At 53.2% G+C, this 17,691-nt stretch overlaps 1 protein-coding gene across 12 annotated transcripts in view; it reads left to right on the top strand.

Annotated features, from left to right (window-relative positions):
- DLG3 (discs large MAGUK scaffold protein 3) overlaps positions 1-17,691 on the top strand; it is a 64,832-nt gene that overhangs the window by 6,193 nt on the left and 40,948 nt on the right. For 4 of the 12 annotated variants that reach the window (XM_089904418.1, XM_089904422.1, XM_089904421.1 and 1 more), the window contains 8 exons: positions 5,672-5,722; positions 6,143-6,267; positions 6,479-6,648; positions 6,945-7,081; positions 7,431-7,575; positions 8,192-8,351; positions 10,024-10,180; positions 10,831-10,933. In XM_089904418.1, the coding sequence (XP_089760544.1) occupies positions 5,672-5,722; positions 6,143-6,267; positions 6,479-6,648; positions 6,945-7,081; positions 7,431-7,575; positions 8,192-8,351; positions 10,024-10,180; positions 10,831-10,933 (1,048 nt within the window). The other 8 variants (XM_022561000.3, XM_089904420.1, XM_089904423.1 and 5 more) reach the window with 8 other exon arrangements.

Here is a 17,691-nt window from a genome sequence, read left to right as displayed (position 1 = left end):
AAAAAAAAGATAAAAGGCAAGTTTGGAGAAATTTGAATATAGACTGGACATTAGATGATATTAGATGATATGAAATTATTGTTAATTTTCTTAGATGTCATAATCATATTGTGGTTATGTGGGAGAATGCCTTTATTCCCACAAGATGAATGCTGAAATATTTAGGGGAGGAGTGTAATGAAATCTATAACGTACATTTGAACGGTTCAGAAGAAATTGTAGATAGATCGATAAAGCAAATATAACAAGACATTGCCAGTTGTTGGCTCTATGAGGAAGATGTATAGGTGTCCCTTGTACTATTCTTTCAACATTTCTGTATGTTTGCAAATTGTCATTTTTAAAAAAGTTGGAGAGGATATGTGGAGGATATACATGTGATAAAGCAAGCATAGTAAAATGTTAATGAGAATCTAGGTGGCAATTGGATGTTTGTTCCCTGTAAAATTCTTTCAATTTTTCTGTATGTTTGAAAATTCTCATGTTAAAATGCAGGGGTAAAAAACTTGAAGAAAAATGATCACAACCTCATGTCCTTCCCTAGTACTCCCAATCCTGCTTTCTCTGCTCTTTTTCTTTTTTCCCATAGCACTTATCACCATATATCGTAGTATATACTTCATTTATTTATTGTGCTATTTTTTGTCTGTGCCCTTTCACTAGAATGTGAACACCCCAAGGGCGGGGATTTATTGTGTTTTGTTCTGTTTGCTGCTATATCCTCAAATCCTAGAACAGTGTCTGGCACATAGCAGGTGCTCAGTGAATACCTGTTGACTTGAGAATGAATTGCTGTAGCCCTAGGGCCTAGGTCAAGGTCTTGCACAGAGTAGGTGTGCAATGAATGTTCGTTGAACTGAGACCTGAGATCTGCAGGAGAACTTAGAATAGACCTGTTGGACTTAAGTGGTTCAGAGCGTGGACTCTGGAGTCAAATGGCCAGGATTTGCATCCTGATTCTGTCACTTCCACCTGTGTAACCTAGCTGTATTAACATCTCTGAGCCTCAATTTCTCGGTAAAAGTCAGATAATAATAGTAGCACCTTGGTAGGGGTTTTGTTTGCATGTAAAGCACTTAGGACTTTGTGAAGACTCAATAATTGGTAGCTAATGACATAAAGAACAGCAAAAAGATAAGAGTTTTCCCAGCATGTCATCCTTCTTCCATCCGCCAACAGACTGAGCCAGGAGAGGCTAAGGAAATGTCCTTGGATAAGTATTCCCAACTTCTTCTCCAGACACCCGGATTTCTTTCGCTTCAGATCTCTTCTTACCTTTCCTTCTGCCCTTCTGCCTTCTGACTTTCTTTACTCTCTTGGCATCCTGAAGCTCTTTCCCCCATCATAACCATGCAGGAGTGGAGTTGAGGAGACAGGAATCTGTGCGCCAGGGACAAAAGCTTAGAGCTTTCCTTTCCTTCTGTTCTAGGCTTGAGTCCCTCATTGGTGATGGAAGCAGGTCAAGTGTGAGGTTGCAGTCATTTCGGGGCCTAGAGGTTGAGAGAACAATAGTCCTGAGGAAGAGGCCCTGACAAGAGAGTAGCCTCCTAAGCTGCCCTCTTCCTTGGTCCCCTGTTAGGAGAGAGCACCTCCCTCACGCTGCTCTAACGTCCCTTCGATCTGTTCTGCCGCCTCAAGTCTTTACTTCTGGTGGCCCCAGCTCAGAGCAAGCCCGGGGACCCATTGAGCATCTCCCTGCAACTCCCTCTTGGTAGTGGGGTGGGGTGGAGTGGGCCGAGGACAGGCTGAAATTGGAGATGAGGGGGCACGAGAGTGGGGGCTGAGCTCACCCGTGGCACAAGTCCCCTGTCCCTGCCCTAGGGTTGGCCCTACCCCCGATATCTGGGGAGCTGGGGCTGAGCCTGGGGGCGCCACTGCCTCTGTTCCTTTAAGGAGCCGCTGTTTAGCATTCCTGCCGCTGCCGCTGCCGCTGCCTGACTCTGCACGCTGATTGGCTGGAATCAACTGAGAAGGGAGCCAGGGAGAGATGCTCTTGACTCCACTCAGATCCATCCTGGGGACCAGTGCGGGAGCGGTCCTCGCAGCACCCAGCTTCTGCCCAGGCTCCCGCTTCTTCTTTGCCGCTGGGCCTCGGCCCAGGAGCCACGACGGGCGACACGGAGCCGCCAGTGCTGGAGGGGGAGCCGTGGGTGCGGGGCAGCGTGGGGGCAGAGGCCCCGGGACGCCCGCCCGGCCCCAGGCCCCGCTCCGCCCGGGCGCCCCCACGGGTGCCCCCCCCTTCCTGGTCCGAGCAGTGTGAGTGTGCCCGGGAGCCTGGCGGCAGCGGCGGCGGCGGCAGCGGCGGTGTGGAAACCGGCGTGGGCTGGGGGGTCCGGGCCGCGGGGGGCAGTGCCATGCACAAGCACCAGCACTGCTGTAAGTGCCCCGAGTGCTATGAGGTGACCCGCCTGGCCGCCCTGCGGCGCCTCGAGCCTCCCGGCTACGGGGACTGGCAGGTACCCGACCCCTACGGGCCAGGTGGGGGCAATGGAGCCAGCGCCGGTTACGGGGGCTACAGCTCGCAGACCCTGCCCTCGCAGGCGGGGGCCACCCCCACCCCCCGCACCAAGGCCAAGCTCATCCCCACCGGCCGGGATGTGGGGCCAGTGCCCCCTAAGCCAGTCCCGGGCAAGAGCACCCCCAAACTCAACGGCAGCGGCCCCAGCTGGTGGCCCGAGTGCACCTGTACCAACCGCGATTGGTATGAGCAGGTATGGATCAGCAGAGGGGGTGGTGGTGGGGCAACCCACGGGGGCTGGGGAGTGGGCGCCTGGAGGCCTGGGGTGCAGCACGGGTTCCCAGGGCTCCCAGCCCGCAGACCCTGAGCCCTAGCATTGCAGCTGGGCCAAGAGAGGTGGTGTGTGCTTCCCAGTGTGTCTGTTTGGGGGTCTCCATTTGGAGGGGATTGGGAGGAGCTGTGTGTCAGGAGGCGAAGGCATGGCGGAGGGGCACATTCTCCCGTGTGGGGGGATTGGGTTCGCCTCAGCGTGGGCGGGGGGGGTTAGCAGTGTCTCTGTGTCTGGCAGGGGGCGGGAGGTTCTGCGGGGGCTGTGTGCGGTGTGTGTCTCCACAGGAGGGGAGGAGGGGGCAAGGTGCTCTGTGTAGGGGGGACGTGTATGTGTGTGTGTGTGTGTGTGTGTGTGTGTGTGTGTGTGTGTGTTGAGGTGTGTGGGGGAAGGCAGTGGAGCTCCTGTGAATCTATGTCGAGGAGCCCATGTGCCCAGCTTGCTGAGCTTCATCCCTTGATGCCATGAGTCCCTCTCCGTCCTAGTCCCTTTGTGTGTGAATGTGCACATGGACATGTGGGGACGTCTCTCTGAATGTGGAGGTGTCTCTGTAGATGAAGCTGCAGGTTTGGCTGTGTTTGCCTGTGTGTGTGTGGCTACATGTATATGAGCATGTGGCTGCAAGTGTGTGCACGCGTGTGCCTCTGTGTGTGTGTGTGTGCGCGCGCGTGCGCGCGCGTGTGTGGTGTCCCTGGTGAGAGGCGCTTGACAGGCAAGGGAGGGGAGGGGGAGGAGGCGAGAGACACGTCCCAAGCAAGGCTGAGAGGCTGCTGAGAAGGATGGACTCTTTTGTCCAAGCAGCTCTGAAGTGTGTATGTGTACTCAGGGGGCGAGGGGGGGACTGAAGCCAGCTTCCTTGCTCCAGAACAGGCATGATGCCTGGAGCCAGGCAAGGGGCAGCTGCTATGGTGCAGGGACTGGCCCCGGTGGGGCATCTTCCCCTTGGGTACCGCAAGATGTGGGAGAACTTGGCCCCCCAGTCCTGACTTGGCACAGCTTGGGAACCCCTGGGTGCTGGGCACAACTCCGGCTTCCACTCCCAGCCTAAATAAACTGCCAGCTTAGAAAATGGAAGGAGCATCTGTGGGAGAAGCAGCAAAATGGAGGCTGGGCCGGCAGAGCCGGGTCCCTGGCATGCATGGCGGAGGGCCTGTCCGGTTATTCGGCTCTGCAGCCCCCAGGGTAGGGAGAGGGGAGGAGGAGGCTTTGTTGTGGAGGGCAGGTGCTGGCTGCCCCAAGCTGGTGACCGTTCTGGCCACCTCTGTCCCCCTCTGGGGATCAGATGTGCTCTCACTCAGAAGCAAAGGTGGGGACTTCCTGGGGAGAGGAGTCCTCGGTTCTGGCCTTCTGTCTGTCCACACTGTTTCCTGTGTCCCTTGCCTCGGCCCCTTGCCCTCTCCAGCGGATTCTCCTCCATCCTGGGGCCCTACCCTTGTAAACACTCTCTTGTGCTTGTCCTGCTCAATTGGTAGATAGTTGCCAGTCCCAAGGCTGGGCCAGTTGGTCAAGGTTTCTTTGCCAGGGCTGATCCCTGGCTGGCTCCTGGCCCTGGGAGCAGGTTCCCTGAGGGGGGTGGTGGGAGGCTGGAGGGTGGACCAGTGGAAGCTGGGAGCTGCTGGGTCTCACCAGAGCTGGACTTGAAGCATGGCTATCACATGTGGGCACACATGGTGTACCAGATGCATACAAGAGCTACATGGAAATCCTTTTGCCTGTGTGTCTGTTGCATGGTACTTCAGGCAGTGGTGTTGGTTTGCGGGCTCTTAAGAGCCATCGGTTCTTCCTCCTGGGATCAGGGACAGGAGTAGGGCTGCAGTGAGAATCCTCCCACCAACTCCTAGGGCTGCAGGGCAAAAAGCCCTGGGGCCAGGCTCAGAAAAGGTGGAGGCATGACTAGCCAGCCCTCTCCTCCTCTCTGCTTTTCGAAGCCAAAGCTGTGTGGGGTGTAGGTGGGAGGGGAAGCAGAGCAGGGCATGCAGAGGAGCCCTCACCCTGGGTTTGCAGCTTCCCTCTTCAGACGAGGAGACCAGGGGTCAGGAAAGGGGCAACACAGCCAGAGAAAGATGGGGGAGGGGCACCAGGCTATCTGGGGAGAGAGGCAAGAGGGCTCCTCCATTCTTGGGGATAAGAGTGAAAGCCAGGGAGCAGGTACTACTTGTCTGTCCAGAATCATATTTTCACTTGACAGTGGCCACAAGTAAGTCCTGTCTGAGAGGCCATGTCTATGGGCTGGTCAGACCAACCCTGTTTCCATCCCTTTCCCTCGCTTCTCCTCCTGTGGCTATTGCATGTTGAAGGCCGTGGACTCTGCTGCCAATCAGTCCATGGGTCACCAGCTTCTCCCTCATGGGGCATCTTGTCCACTCTGCTCCTGTCCTACCCCTGGCTTTGCCTCTGACTCCCGAGCAGATCCCTTTCTGCTGGGAAACACAAAGGGTTCGGGATCAAAAGCCCCTTGATAGAAAATGGATTGACTTCTGCCCATTTGAGGAATTGGGTTCTTGGGGACACAGGAGATAGAATGAGGGTTCATGAGGTACTCTGAAGGGGGTAACTTTTCTTTTTCCCATGAGCTTTGCTGGGCAAGGTGATGAGTGGCCAGAACATCAATGGCCACCTCTTGGTGAGTGCACCACTGGCTGGCTCGGTCCCAAACAATTGATCTGGGCTAAATGAGCAGCTGGGTTGGGCCTGATATGGCTGGAAGCAAGGGGAGGGGGGGCCTCCTCAGGGTCAGCCTGTCCCATCTGTGGCCAACAGATGTCTCAGGGTCAATTTGGGCTCTCCTACTACTCTGTGGGGAGTTGGGGGACAAGCAGGTTGACCAGGGGGTACGGGGGAGCGGCGCAGGAGGCACTTAGGGCCCTGCCTGTGTCTTCCCCTAGGTGAATGGCAGTGATGGCATGTTCAAGTATGAGGAGATAGTCCTTGAGCGGGTGAGTCTGGAGGTGGGGCAGGATAAAATGGGAGGGCAGGGTTAGAACGGGGAGAGGGGAGGGCCCTGAATCTTGGTCTCAAGACTCGTGGGGGACCTGCATTGAGAGAATGGGGAAACGGCGGCCCTCAGAGGCTGCATCACTGCATCAATCAATCAGCTGTCTAACAAATATTAATTGACCTTGCTCGCTGAGGCCTGGGGAATTGGGGAGGGGATGGCTTCGCTGAGGCCTCCACGCCAGAATGGTCAGCACAGGCTGGGAATCTGCCAGATTGGTGACGAATGTGCCCCAGCCTGCCGTGGCCCCTTCTGAGGCCTGGAGAAGCTGCTCTTTGGGGGCAGGGGTAGATGGGGCCCCGGAAACCCTCCCCCGTGCCTTCTAAATGAGAAAACTGTGCCCCTCCACTTCCTTCTGCAGGGCAATTCTGGCCTGGGCTTCAGCATTGCTGGTGGAATCGACAACCCCCATGTCCCCGATGACCCTGGTATCTTTATTACGAAGATTATCCCTGGTGGAGCAGCTGCCATGGACGGGAGGCTGGGGTGAGGTGGCCTGGAAGCAGGGCTGGGGACGGCAGGGGCAGGATGGAGGTGAGGGGAGGAGGGCCGCCTGGCAGGATGACCCTTGAATTAGATCTGAGATGGGGAGGGGTGAGGAGGGAGGGGAAGGGGAGGGGAGAGGAAGAGGAGGAGGTGGGAGAGGGGGTGGAGGGGGGGGTGGCAGGGTGTCATGCCTCTTGGGCTTCCCCCACAGGGTGAATGACTGTGTGCTGCGGGTGAATGAGGTGGATGTGTCAGAGGTGGTGCACAGCCGGGCGGTGGAGGCACTGAAGGAGGCCGGCCCTGTGGTGCGGTTGGTGGTACGGAGGCGACAGCCCCCACCAGAGACCATCATGGAGGTCAACCTGCTCAAAGGGCCCAAAGGTGCGGCCCTCTGGGTTCTCGTGCTCTGGCCAGAGGCCACTGGTTCGCCCTGTAGGAATTGGAAGGGAATACCCTCACTTCCTTCCTGACTCCCTGGTGCAGCTCACATCCTTCTTTCTTGATCTCACATCTCACCTGTACTGACCTCGGGATGGCAGCCTGGTGTTTGGGATCCCTGGGGGGAGCTCCTATGGGGCTGGTGGCTTGGCTGGGTGCGGGGGATTGGGGTTGGGATTGACTGCGTGTTCTAACTTCTCCTTGTGTCCCTCTCCCACTCCCTGCTGGCTCCCACCCAGGCCTGGGTTTCAGCATTGCTGGGGGGATTGGCAACCAGCACATCCCAGGAGACAACAGCATCTACATCACCAAGATCATTGAGGGGGGTGCTGCTCAGAAGGATGGACGCCTACAGATCGGGGATCGGCTGCTGGCGGTGAGACAGCCTTCCTGGGGATGCCCAAATGGCGGGGTGGGGAGGTGGAGCTCTAGTAGCCTCTCCCTCCACCTGAACCTCACTCAGGGACTAGGCATCATGGGAAATTTCAAGAGCATCATCTGAGTTGTGTGTCCCCAGATAGCAAGGCCCTAGTCCTCTTCATGGCTGGAACTCCCTCACCTGTCCCCCCCCTACCCCCTGCTTCTCTGCCCCTCACAGCACTGTATTTGGACCTCTGTTAGATAGAGCACTGTTGAATTTCACTGAAAGGGCACCCCTCAGTGTTCCCTGCGGAGGCCCTCCCTTTTTCTCCCCAGTGCCAGCCCTAAGGCCTCTCCTCTCCTAGGTGAACAACACCAACCTGCAGGATGTGAGGCATGAGGAAGCTGTGGCCTCGCTGAAGAACACATCTGACATGGTCTATCTGAAGGTGGCCAAGCCAGGCAGCCTCCACCTCAACGACATGTATGCACCCCCCGACTACGCCAGCAGTACGTACCAGTGTGCCCTGTCCCTGTCCTGAAGCCCTGCCCCCTGGTTTCCGGAAGGGAACAAGTTTATGCTCCTTGTTAAGAGAGAGAGGAGAGAGAGAGAGAGAGAGAGAGAATAAGACTGGTGCTCAGGAAAGCTGAGTCCAAATCCCAGCCCTGTCCCTTATACCTGGGTGCCCTTGGACAGGTCCCCTTCACCTGTCTTTAGTTTCCTCTTTGGCAAAAAGGAGCTAATGATATATGTGCTGCCCTCCTCATAGGACTGCTGCAAGGATCAAATGAGATCACGGACGAGAAAGCCCTTGGAAAACTGTATCAGGCTATAGAGATGTGAGGGATTATTATTAGTCACACCTCTAGTCATGCCTTTCTTTGTAGATTGCCTTGACTTTAGCTCTTTCTAAGACTCACAGGAGTGAGCTCAGAATTCAGAAAGGGACTGTGGAGGAGGAACCCTAGGGGGTGGAGTGGGGAGGAGATGCCTGAGGAATCTGCATCCCTCGGTCTGGTCTCTTTACATCTGAGGTGGGGGGGGTGGTCAGCCCTTGGTGGCGGGTGGAGTAGGGTACCACTGGGGAGTGGTCTCGGAACTTTTCTCTCCCTTTCTCGATTCCAGCTTTTACTGCCTTGGCTGACAACCACATAAGCCATAACTCCAGCCTGGGTTATCTCGGGGCTGTGGAGAGCAAGGTCAGCTACCCTGCTCCTCCTCAGGTTCCCCCCGCCCGCTACTCTCCTATCCCCAGGCACATGCTGGCTGAGGAGGACTTCACCAGGTAAGACCCCCTCCCCCGCCCCGCCCCTCCGCATCCTACCTAGGGATGGGGCGGAGAGGAATCGCTTCTGGCTGGCCACAGGCCTCCTCGTAGTATGGCATAGAAGAGGATAAAGCCCTCATACCTCGTGTCTTTGGGGTCTAAGGCCCCCTCTCAGGCCCTTGGGACCCTAAGGAGGGACAGAGGTGGCTGCAGGGACAAGCTCTACCATCAGGGGGAGTGCCAAGTGTGTGGCCCCCATTCGAAAGTGCAGAGAAAGGGTAGGATGGAGTGTTTAGGGGGCTGAGGAGGTGGAGGCTGCGGGATTTCCTGCCCCGAGACAGCTGCAGCCCCCTCTGCTGCAACCATTCCACGTTAGAGAAGAGAGCAGTTCAGCCGGTGGGGTTGGTCCGGGATGCTGGGAGGCTGGCGGGCCAGGTGGCCTCTCACGCAGGGAACGGCCCCGCCCCACTCTGGAGGCTGCTGCCGCTGCGGAACTGGTTGGGCCGGCAGGGGTTCCGGGGGACAGGTTTGCTGCAGGGTGGGGCCTGGGAGGCTGCTGGGCTGGCTGCAGTAGAGCCGGAAGGGTAGGCGGACGGAGTAGGCGGGGGCGGGGGCGGGGGCGGGGGGAGCTGGAGGAGCCATGGAGAGGGCACGCAAATCCTCAGGCTCCGGCTTGCCCCTGGGCTTGGGCTCAGCTTCGGCCTCGGCCTGGAGGAGGGCTTCGCGGAGGAGGGCTTCGCAGAGGTGGGCCTGGCCGCTCCGCTCCCTGCGGCCTGGAGGGGATGCCAGGTAGGAGGAGAGGAGGGCTTTAGCAAGAGCATCCGGGTCTCAGGGAAGGAGCCTCGCACCTGAGACTGGGAGCAAGAAAGGAAGAGCCTCGGACCTGGGGCTCCTCAGATGAAAGATGCTTAAAGTGAAGGCAGTGGGCTGGGCAAGCGTGCTGAGTCAGGTTGTATGGGTACACAGGAGCCGCGGCTGCTCTCACTTGACGACACTGACCATTTACAGAGGGATTCCTTAGACATGGTTAGTTGGAGTCGGAGTTTTCATGTGTTTGTCTCCTCTCTTCAGTTAGGCTCCTAAGCATCTTCTGGGGACCTGGGATTTCTTTATCTCTATCTCCCACATCACCCAGCAAGGGTACATAGTGCTAGCTGTTGACTAAATCTGTTGTTGGGGAAAGTAGGAGGGGTCATAGTTGGTCGGTGGATTTTTGAGACTGCGGAGAAGCATGTATAAAGTAAGTATGCACAGTTTGTGGGTGGTGAGTGCAATCAACCCCAGGGCCATCCCACAGCCCCTAACTGATTCCCCTTCTTGTGGCCCAGGGTTCAAATCACACCAGTTGGTAGGATGGGAGAATCTGGGGAGGAAGAGGACCAGTGAGTGGGCTCTGAGATATGGTCTCTAGAGCCCAGGGTAGGGGTTTGTTGACCAGAGAGAGTCGGGGACTGTCCACTGGGAAGTTGACTCCAAGCCCTCAGGAAGAAGGGAGGAAGAACAACTGAAACTTGGCACCTGGAAGCAAACAGCAGCCAAGCAGGTTTCAGGAGAGAAAGGGAGCAACAGAGTATCATACCTAGGAACCTAAGTCCGTCTACAGCCATATGGGCCTTGTTCCAGGCTGGCCCTCGCAGGGACAACAGTTTATACCTACTTTGTCCTGACCCTTCCACTCCTTTCCCACCAGAGAGCCCCGCAAGATCATCCTGCACAAGGGCTCCACAGGCCTGGGCTTCAACATCGTGGGAGGAGAGGATGGAGAAGGCATTTTCGTCTCCTTCATCCTGGCAGGAGGCCCAGCTGACCTGAGTGGGGAGCTGCGCAGAGGAGACCGGATCTTATCGGTGAGGAGACAAAGGCAAGGTGGGAGGATGGGAGCTATGCCAGTCTGAAAGGGAGGAGGGAAGACCTGGCTGTCTCCAAGGAATGCTTCTTGAAGTGGGGGAAGGCTAAAAGCTGGAGAAAACATATTCTCTTTTTTTTTTTTTTTTTTTTTTTGCGGTACGCGGGCCTCTCACTGTTGTGGCCTCTCCCGTTGTGGAGCACAGGCTCCGGACGCGCAGGCTCAGTGGCCATGGCTCACGGGCCCAGCTGCTCCGCGGCATGTGGGATCTTCCCGGACCGGGGCACGAACCCGTGTCCCCTGTATCGGCAGGTGGACTCTCAACCACTGCGCCACCAGGGAAGCCCCATATTCTCTTTATAGATGTCCTTAGTGAGGGACAGGGAACCAGACTTATACTTAGGGAGGAAGTGAGTATCTCTTGGATCTTAACCCTGGCTGGCATTTGACCCCCACAAAGATATTATTATGCTAGAGATATATCCTTTAGGTCTCATCCTAGGGGCAAGGATGGGATATTGCCCATCCTTGGATGAGAAAGGCATCCAAGTAGGCTTAGAGATGGTCTACCCATCTCCCTCTCCTAACTCAGGACAACAGAGGACTCCTTTCTTGCTTTTGGGGTGGCTCATAACTCCTCTCTTTGGACAGGTGAATGGCGTGAACCTGAGGAATGCAACTCATGAGCAGGCTGCGGCTGCTCTGAAACGGGCTGGCCAGTCAGTCACTATTGTGGCCCAGTACAGACCTGAAGGTAGGAGAAGGAAGGTGGAACAAGATGATTTGGGGAGATTAGACTTATTACTAACTGCTGGCTTTTTGCCATCATAGGTAACAAAGCCACTTGACTAGGTCCTTTCTTACACTGGTACAGTAACCTCTTCCTCTCTCGTTTTCCTTCTGGACTGGGGTAGGTTTGGACAGCTTGGGAGCATCAATCAAGGCTGTGCTCAGAGCCTGGTGAATAGGGCTGCAATGCAGCTGAAGGCCAGTAGTGGGCGGCAGTTTACGGGAGGAAGCGCAGAGATTGGGGCTACTGGAAAAAGGGGAGGAGGAGGGAGGCAGAGGCGGAGGGCTCAAGAGGCGAAGAACATAACTGTGTTCCCTGGAACAGGAGGGTAGTTCTCGGTTAGAAGGACTTGAGGGAGAAGAGTACCAACCTCTTAAGAGTGCTTGGGCCAAACCTCTATGACCCCCCACTTCTCCCCTCATCAGGGTGACCGTGAAACAGCCATAAACGCGCTGAAAAGGTGATGCTAGGCTCTCCAGGTAGGGAATCGGAAGTGGACCCCCCCTTTCCCTGCTGGGGGCCTTCTTTGTGTTCTGCGGGAGCAGTCCCCCGGCTTGGGCGAGTGGGAGGGGCCGGTTACGCAAATGAAAGCATTTGATTGGCTGGGGCCAGCCAAGGCCCAGGTGCCGAGGTGAGCTGCGGGATAGCGCGCCTGAGCCAGCCGGCCGGCGGGGTGGCCATTGGCCGGCCGAGCGCGGCCTCCAGCCTCACGCCCCGCCCCCTGACCCAGGCGGAGGGCGGCGGGCGCCCCTCCTTTCCCCCCTCCCCGCCTCGCGCGCCTCAGGCGTCTCCTCCTCCTCCCTCCCCTCCCCCTCCTCCTCCTCCTCCTCCCCCTCCTCCCCCCCTCCTCCCGCGTGCCCCGCTTTGTGTCCGTGGTCTCCCGCGCGGGACAGAGGGGCCGGCCGGAGCTGGCGCTTTCTCAGCACTAGACCTGGACTCCGACCCGGCGCCAGGTGAGGTGGGGCGGACGGGGGTCAGGCCCCCTCACAGTCCCCCCTAGCCTCTCTACGGTTCTGTTCTCAGACTCTCTCTTTTCCCACACTGCGCCCCCAACTCTGAGCTCTCCCCGGAATCCCTGGGTCGCGTGTCCCCAGCCCCGCGCGGCGCGCGGCTTTGGAGCCCCTCCCGAGGGTCCCTCGCGGCCCCGCGGAGCAATGCGCGCGGCTGAGCCCCGGCCGGCCTCCACCTCTTGGCCATCACCTCTCCCCACCCACAAACTCTGCCCCTTCTCGCCTGGGACCTCTGTCCGCCCCCCACTCTCCTTCTTGCCGGCGGCTGCGCCCCCAGCAGCTCCCTAATCTCGGTCCTCAGAGGAATTTTCTCCGTCTTCCCCTCCCCCACATCCGTTACTACGCCTCCTTTCCCCCCCACCCCGACCTGGCGACCTCTGGGAACCCCCGAGGTGGGCTTGGTGTTCTCGGACCCCCCCCCCCATGCCCGCTTTTGTTTGCCAGCGTTTGCGACTGTCGCCGACTCCTTTCGCCTCCCCCTCCTCTTTGTAAGGCCAGCCTTTGTCCCTTAGGGCAGGTGCTCTGTTCCGTGATGAGAATGGGGAGAGGCTGGCAGCCCTGCTGCAAAGCCGTGAGGGATCGAAAGCGCCTACCTTTGTCCTTTCCGCTGCCCCCCTACCCCTTGTTCAGCGCCTCAAGCCAGGAGCCTGAAGGCCAACAAGAGAGGGGCCTGCAACCTTATGCACTAGGCCCTTTTGATGGGGACAAGTGTAGGGAGATGACTAACAGGAGAGCTTGTTGGTCTGAGGTAGTAGGAAAGAGGGATGCAAATGGACACTTTGAGTCATTTCTTTCCATGTTGGGTGTCCCGCCTAATGACAAGAAACACACATTAGGGTTACTGTTTTTATGATGCTTGGGCATGCTGTTTGCTTCTCAGTGTAGAGCTCACCATCTGATTTTTATTAGCAACCAATATTTATCCATTTCATGGCCACAACTTAGGCAACGTAGGCTCTGCAAAGAAAATGGTTTCTCTTGCATATTTGTGTGTGTGTGTGAAGGAGAAATTGATGTGTTTCTTTTGGTTTTGCTCACTGATGCTGGGCACATGGAAACAGTACTGTGAATTTGGTGGTAGTATGTTGGAAACTGGTGACTACATGTTTCTCCGAGTTTTGTTAGGAGAATGTAATTGATTTGCATAAAAAGCTGCAAGTTGTCCTGGCTAAAGGGATTCCTTCAGTGTTCATTGCTCTCTGGGCATATTTCTGAGCATTTTTGATGTTTGTCAGGGTGCTGTCTTATGCTAGGTCTCTCTACCATTTGCCAAACAAAGCCTTTCTTCTCTTAGGATTTAGTTGAACTACTGTTGTTAAGTCTCTGCCACCCCAATCTCATTTCTTCCTTTGGTTTGGAAAATCCAACAGGGCCCCAACATGCAAAAGCTTTTTATTTTTCCATTCAAAAATGGACCCTTGGAAACAGGTCCAGAGAGACTATCAAGCATTCCGTGTTGGGCTCTGAATTTTCTTTGATAAAATGATAGTTTTTAAGAATAAGGACTCCATGTTGATCATTTTATAATTATGTTAAATACTGTTCTTTGGAGGATTGCATCACATAGGCATTTACAAAATGAATGATCCAAATATATGTTTGTTGGCTAAAATGGCAGAGACTTTGTATGTTATTGGCCAAGTAAGTGTTCATCATTTGTATTTTTTTCACATGGAATGTGGGAGCTGGAAAGGATCACGTAGTCCAACCCCTCATTGTGCAAACCAGAGCAGCGACAGGAGAGCAGGGACATGACTTGCCTAAGGTCATGAAGGGAAAGTTGCCGAGGGTCAGCAATCAGTTTAATCCTGAAGTCCACCAGCTGGGACAAATCGTGCTTGGGAATACCTGAGAAACCTAAGACCTAGTTGGAGCAGAGGAAAGGAACTGGGAAAATAATAGAAGAGAGGGTGAGGGAAAGATTAGAGTGGTCTCCATGGTGGCCCTTGAGGCACCATTGCCAAACCAGTGCAGCCTTTAGCTAGATATCCTTTAGTACGAGAGCTTAAAAAAAATAGCCTTGACTAATTAGAGCAATCAGAGTAAGAACAATTTTTCTCCTTTTTTTTAACAGCTTAATTGAGATATGATTCATACAGCATACAATGCATCCATTTAGGTGTACAATTCAGTGGCTTTTAGTGTATTCACAGAATTGTGCATTCATCATCACAGTCGATTTTAGAACATTTTCATTACCCCTCTCTTTTGAATACATAGAGATGGTGCAAGCATTGGAAGGGTGATAGGTGTAGGACAGTTGCTTCCTGATGTATCTCATCTGGGCAGTTAGGGGCTGGATGGCAGCTCTGACTTTGCTCTAACTGTGAGATTCTTTCATATATCTGGTTGCTTAATGGGTTGAACCCATAATGAAGATAGGAACCTTGTCTATCTATTTAAACTTTGTATTGTGCCTAAGCATGGGTGCTTTACAAATATTTGTATGATGACGCTTTGGAAAATATTAAAATAGATATAGAAGTGCCAAATGATAAGCTACTACAGTGAGAGATGCTGTTTAATAGTTTCACTCCTGATTGCTCCAAACTGTTGTGGACACAGCAATCCTACCTATTTAGCTAAAAATAGCATGATGTTCTTGGGCATGTATAATCCTGCTTAAAATTCAAATTGAAAATTGAAACAACTGGCTCTTGGCAGAGGCTCTCTTCCAATCTATTCTAAAATGAAAAATATTTTTCTGTGACTTGTGGAATTGCTCCACCAAGGGAAGGATGGTTTTCATGTTATAACATTTTGATTTAGAAACTATCTCCTACATTTTCCTCCCTAGTTGCTTTGTGTCAGCCTCTGTTTATAAACTCAGCTAGTATTTTTCTGGAAAGCCCTTTTGTTTTTAGCATAGATTCTGAACCCCAGATCAGGAGGTGAGCCAGAAATTGGTCACTAAGGTAGCTAAACTGGGAACTGATCCTTTGTGACTAGTCTTTTCAACTGGAATATAAATCCATACAAGCTGGGGGTACAGGGAATGAGAAAGAACTAGGGTTTTCCATACTTATTTTAAAGTGCTGAAGAAGCACACTTTTCACCATGGAAACACCTTCAGGTAAGGCCTGGAAGAGTGTAAGGATCAGTGTTGGTAATAACTTGAAAGCATAAAAGGGATATTTTCCCCATAACATTTAAGTTTACCACCCCATCTCCCCTGTTTGAGAATGAGGGATGTAAACATAGGTGCCACCCTATCAGCATGATCTCTTTTGAGAGCACAGAGGTGAAAGTTTATCAAGGCAAAGAATCAAAGTTCTGAAACTCCTGTTGCCGTCCTAAAAGAAGGCGAATGTAGGGAGGGAAGAAAATGAATTCCTGTTAACAGCATTTCTACACTGAACAATTTGAAGGCAGCTACTATTGTATTTTTCTTTGTGCCCCAGCACCTAGTCCAGAGCCTGGCACATGTTTTGTTGAATTATTGAGTATGTCTGCGTTCTAGATGGCTTTGTAAGCATTAATCTTCAGGATATCCCTGTGGGATAGGTGGTATTATCCCTCTTTTACAGATGAGGAAAGTGAGGATCAGAGAGGTTGAGTGACTTGCTCAAGATCCCACAGCCAGTAAGGGGCATAATCACAATTTGAAGTCAGATTTCCTGAGAACTTCGTGTCCAGGGCTTTTGCCAAGAGACCACAACGACCTCTCTCCACAGCAGAGAAGCTGTGAGCCCCTTCTTTCTACCCAGAAGATACTGCTCTGAGACTCTTCAGGTGCCAGAAGCTGTTAACAGATGGACTAAAGCCAACTCCCAAATGTCAGCTTTTTTTAAAAAAATAAATTTATTTATTTTGTTTATTTATTTTTCACTGCGTCGGGTCTTTGTTGCTGTGTGCAGGCTTTCTCTAGTTGCGGCGAGCAGGGGCTACTCTTCGTTACGGTGCGCGGGCTTCTCATTGCAGTGGCTTCTCTTGTTGAGGAGCACGGGCTTAGTTGCTCCGCGGCATGTGGGATCTTCCTGGACCAGGGATTGAACCCGTGTCCCCTGCGTTGGCAGGCAGATTCTTAACCACTGCGCCAGCAGGTAAGGCCCCAAATGTCAGCTTTTTAAGTCTTGATGACCACAAACTCCTGTACCAAAGGAGGAGGTAACCTGGGGGTAGAGGGGCTGCTGGAAGCCTGAAGGAGACGCCCCCTCTCCTGCAAAAGGAACGTGGACTTGGGAAGACTACCATAGAATGATATTGTGGGGGAAACCTCAGGAGGAGCCAAAAGATGGGAATTGGTTGGCTTGACTTAACAGCAAATGTGTGCAGGCCTAAGAATACTAATGCAGTAAATAGGAATTTCCCATTTCTTCAAGTGAAATAAAGTTGTATTTGTCATTCATGTTTTTTATGAACTTACAGTTCACTCATTTAAGGGTGTAATTCAGTGGTGTAAAATTCACGGAGTTGTGCAACCATCCCAGCAGTCAATTTTAGAACATTTCACCACCGCAAAAAGAAAAATCCTTTAGCTGTCCCCCCAGCCTCTCCCCACCCCACTGCCCCACCAACCTCCCCATCCCCCTCAGTGCTACTAATCTACTTCCTGCTTCTATGGATTTGCCTGTTCTGGACATTTTGTATAAATGGATTCATATATGGTCTTTTATGACTGGCTACTCTCACTTGACATAGTGTTTTCAAGGTTCATCTGTGTTGTAGCATGTATCAGTACTTTATTTCTTTTCAGGACTGAATACTATTCTATTATATGAATATATCACATTTTGTTTATCCATTCATGAGTTGATGGGCATTTGGGTTATTTCCACTCTTTTGGCTATTATGAATGCTATCTTTGAACATCTGTATGCAGTTTTCTGCATGGGCATGTGTTTTTATTTCTCTTGTTTATATATACCTACTGGATCATATGGCAACTCTATATTTAACCTTTTGAGGAATGGCCAGGCTGTTTTCCATTGTGGCTGCACCATTTCACATTCCCACCAGCAGTGTGAGGGTTACAGTTTCTCCACATCCTTGCCAACCCTTATTAATGTCAGTTTTTTTGATTCTAGCCATTCTGGTGGGTGTGAAGTGATATCTCATTGTGGTTTTCTTTTCTTTCTTTTTTTAAAATTTTTATTTATTTACTTTTGGCTGCATCGGGTCTTTGTTGCTGCACGCAGGCTTTCCCTAGTTACGCCAAGTGGGGGCTACTCTTCGTTGCGGTGCGCGGGCTTCTCTTGTTGCGGTGGCTTCCCTTGTTGTGGAGCATGGGCCCTAGGCACGCGGGCTTCAGTAGTTGTGGCTCGCAGGCTCTGGAGTGCAGGCTCAGTAGTTGTGGCACACGGGCCTAGCTGCTCAGCGGCATGTGGAGTCTTCCCGGACCAGGGCTCAAACCCGTGTCCCCTGCATTGGCAGGCGGACTGTTAACCACTGTACCACCAGGGAAGTCCTCATTGTGCTTCTCATTTGCATTTACCGAATGGCTAATGATGTTGAGCATCTTTTCTTGTGCTTATTGTTTTGCTTTGCTTAGTCCCCTGATTCTCACGTTGTTTATAAATTGACTTGAGACCCGAGCAAGCCAACTGTTATTACTCAGGTGATTAGAGGGAACCAGGAGGATAAGGGACTACCTTTCCACTCTTATCACTGTGTGCTGGAGGGCGTGGGTACGGATAATTTTATCTAGGAATGCTGACCTGATAAAAATGATAGGGCCCACCTTAAAAAAAAAACAAAACAGAAAACCCTCCA

Source organism: Delphinapterus leucas, chromosome X, assembly GCF_059928025.1.
Source record: "Delphinapterus leucas isolate spDelLeu-1000000601 "Yukka" chromosome X, BTC_Dleu_Yukka2, whole genome shotgun sequence".
Lineage (NCBI taxonomy): Eukaryota > Metazoa > Chordata > Mammalia > Artiodactyla > Monodontidae > Delphinapterus > Delphinapterus leucas.
This window is presented reverse-complemented; position numbering and strand designations above follow the sequence as displayed.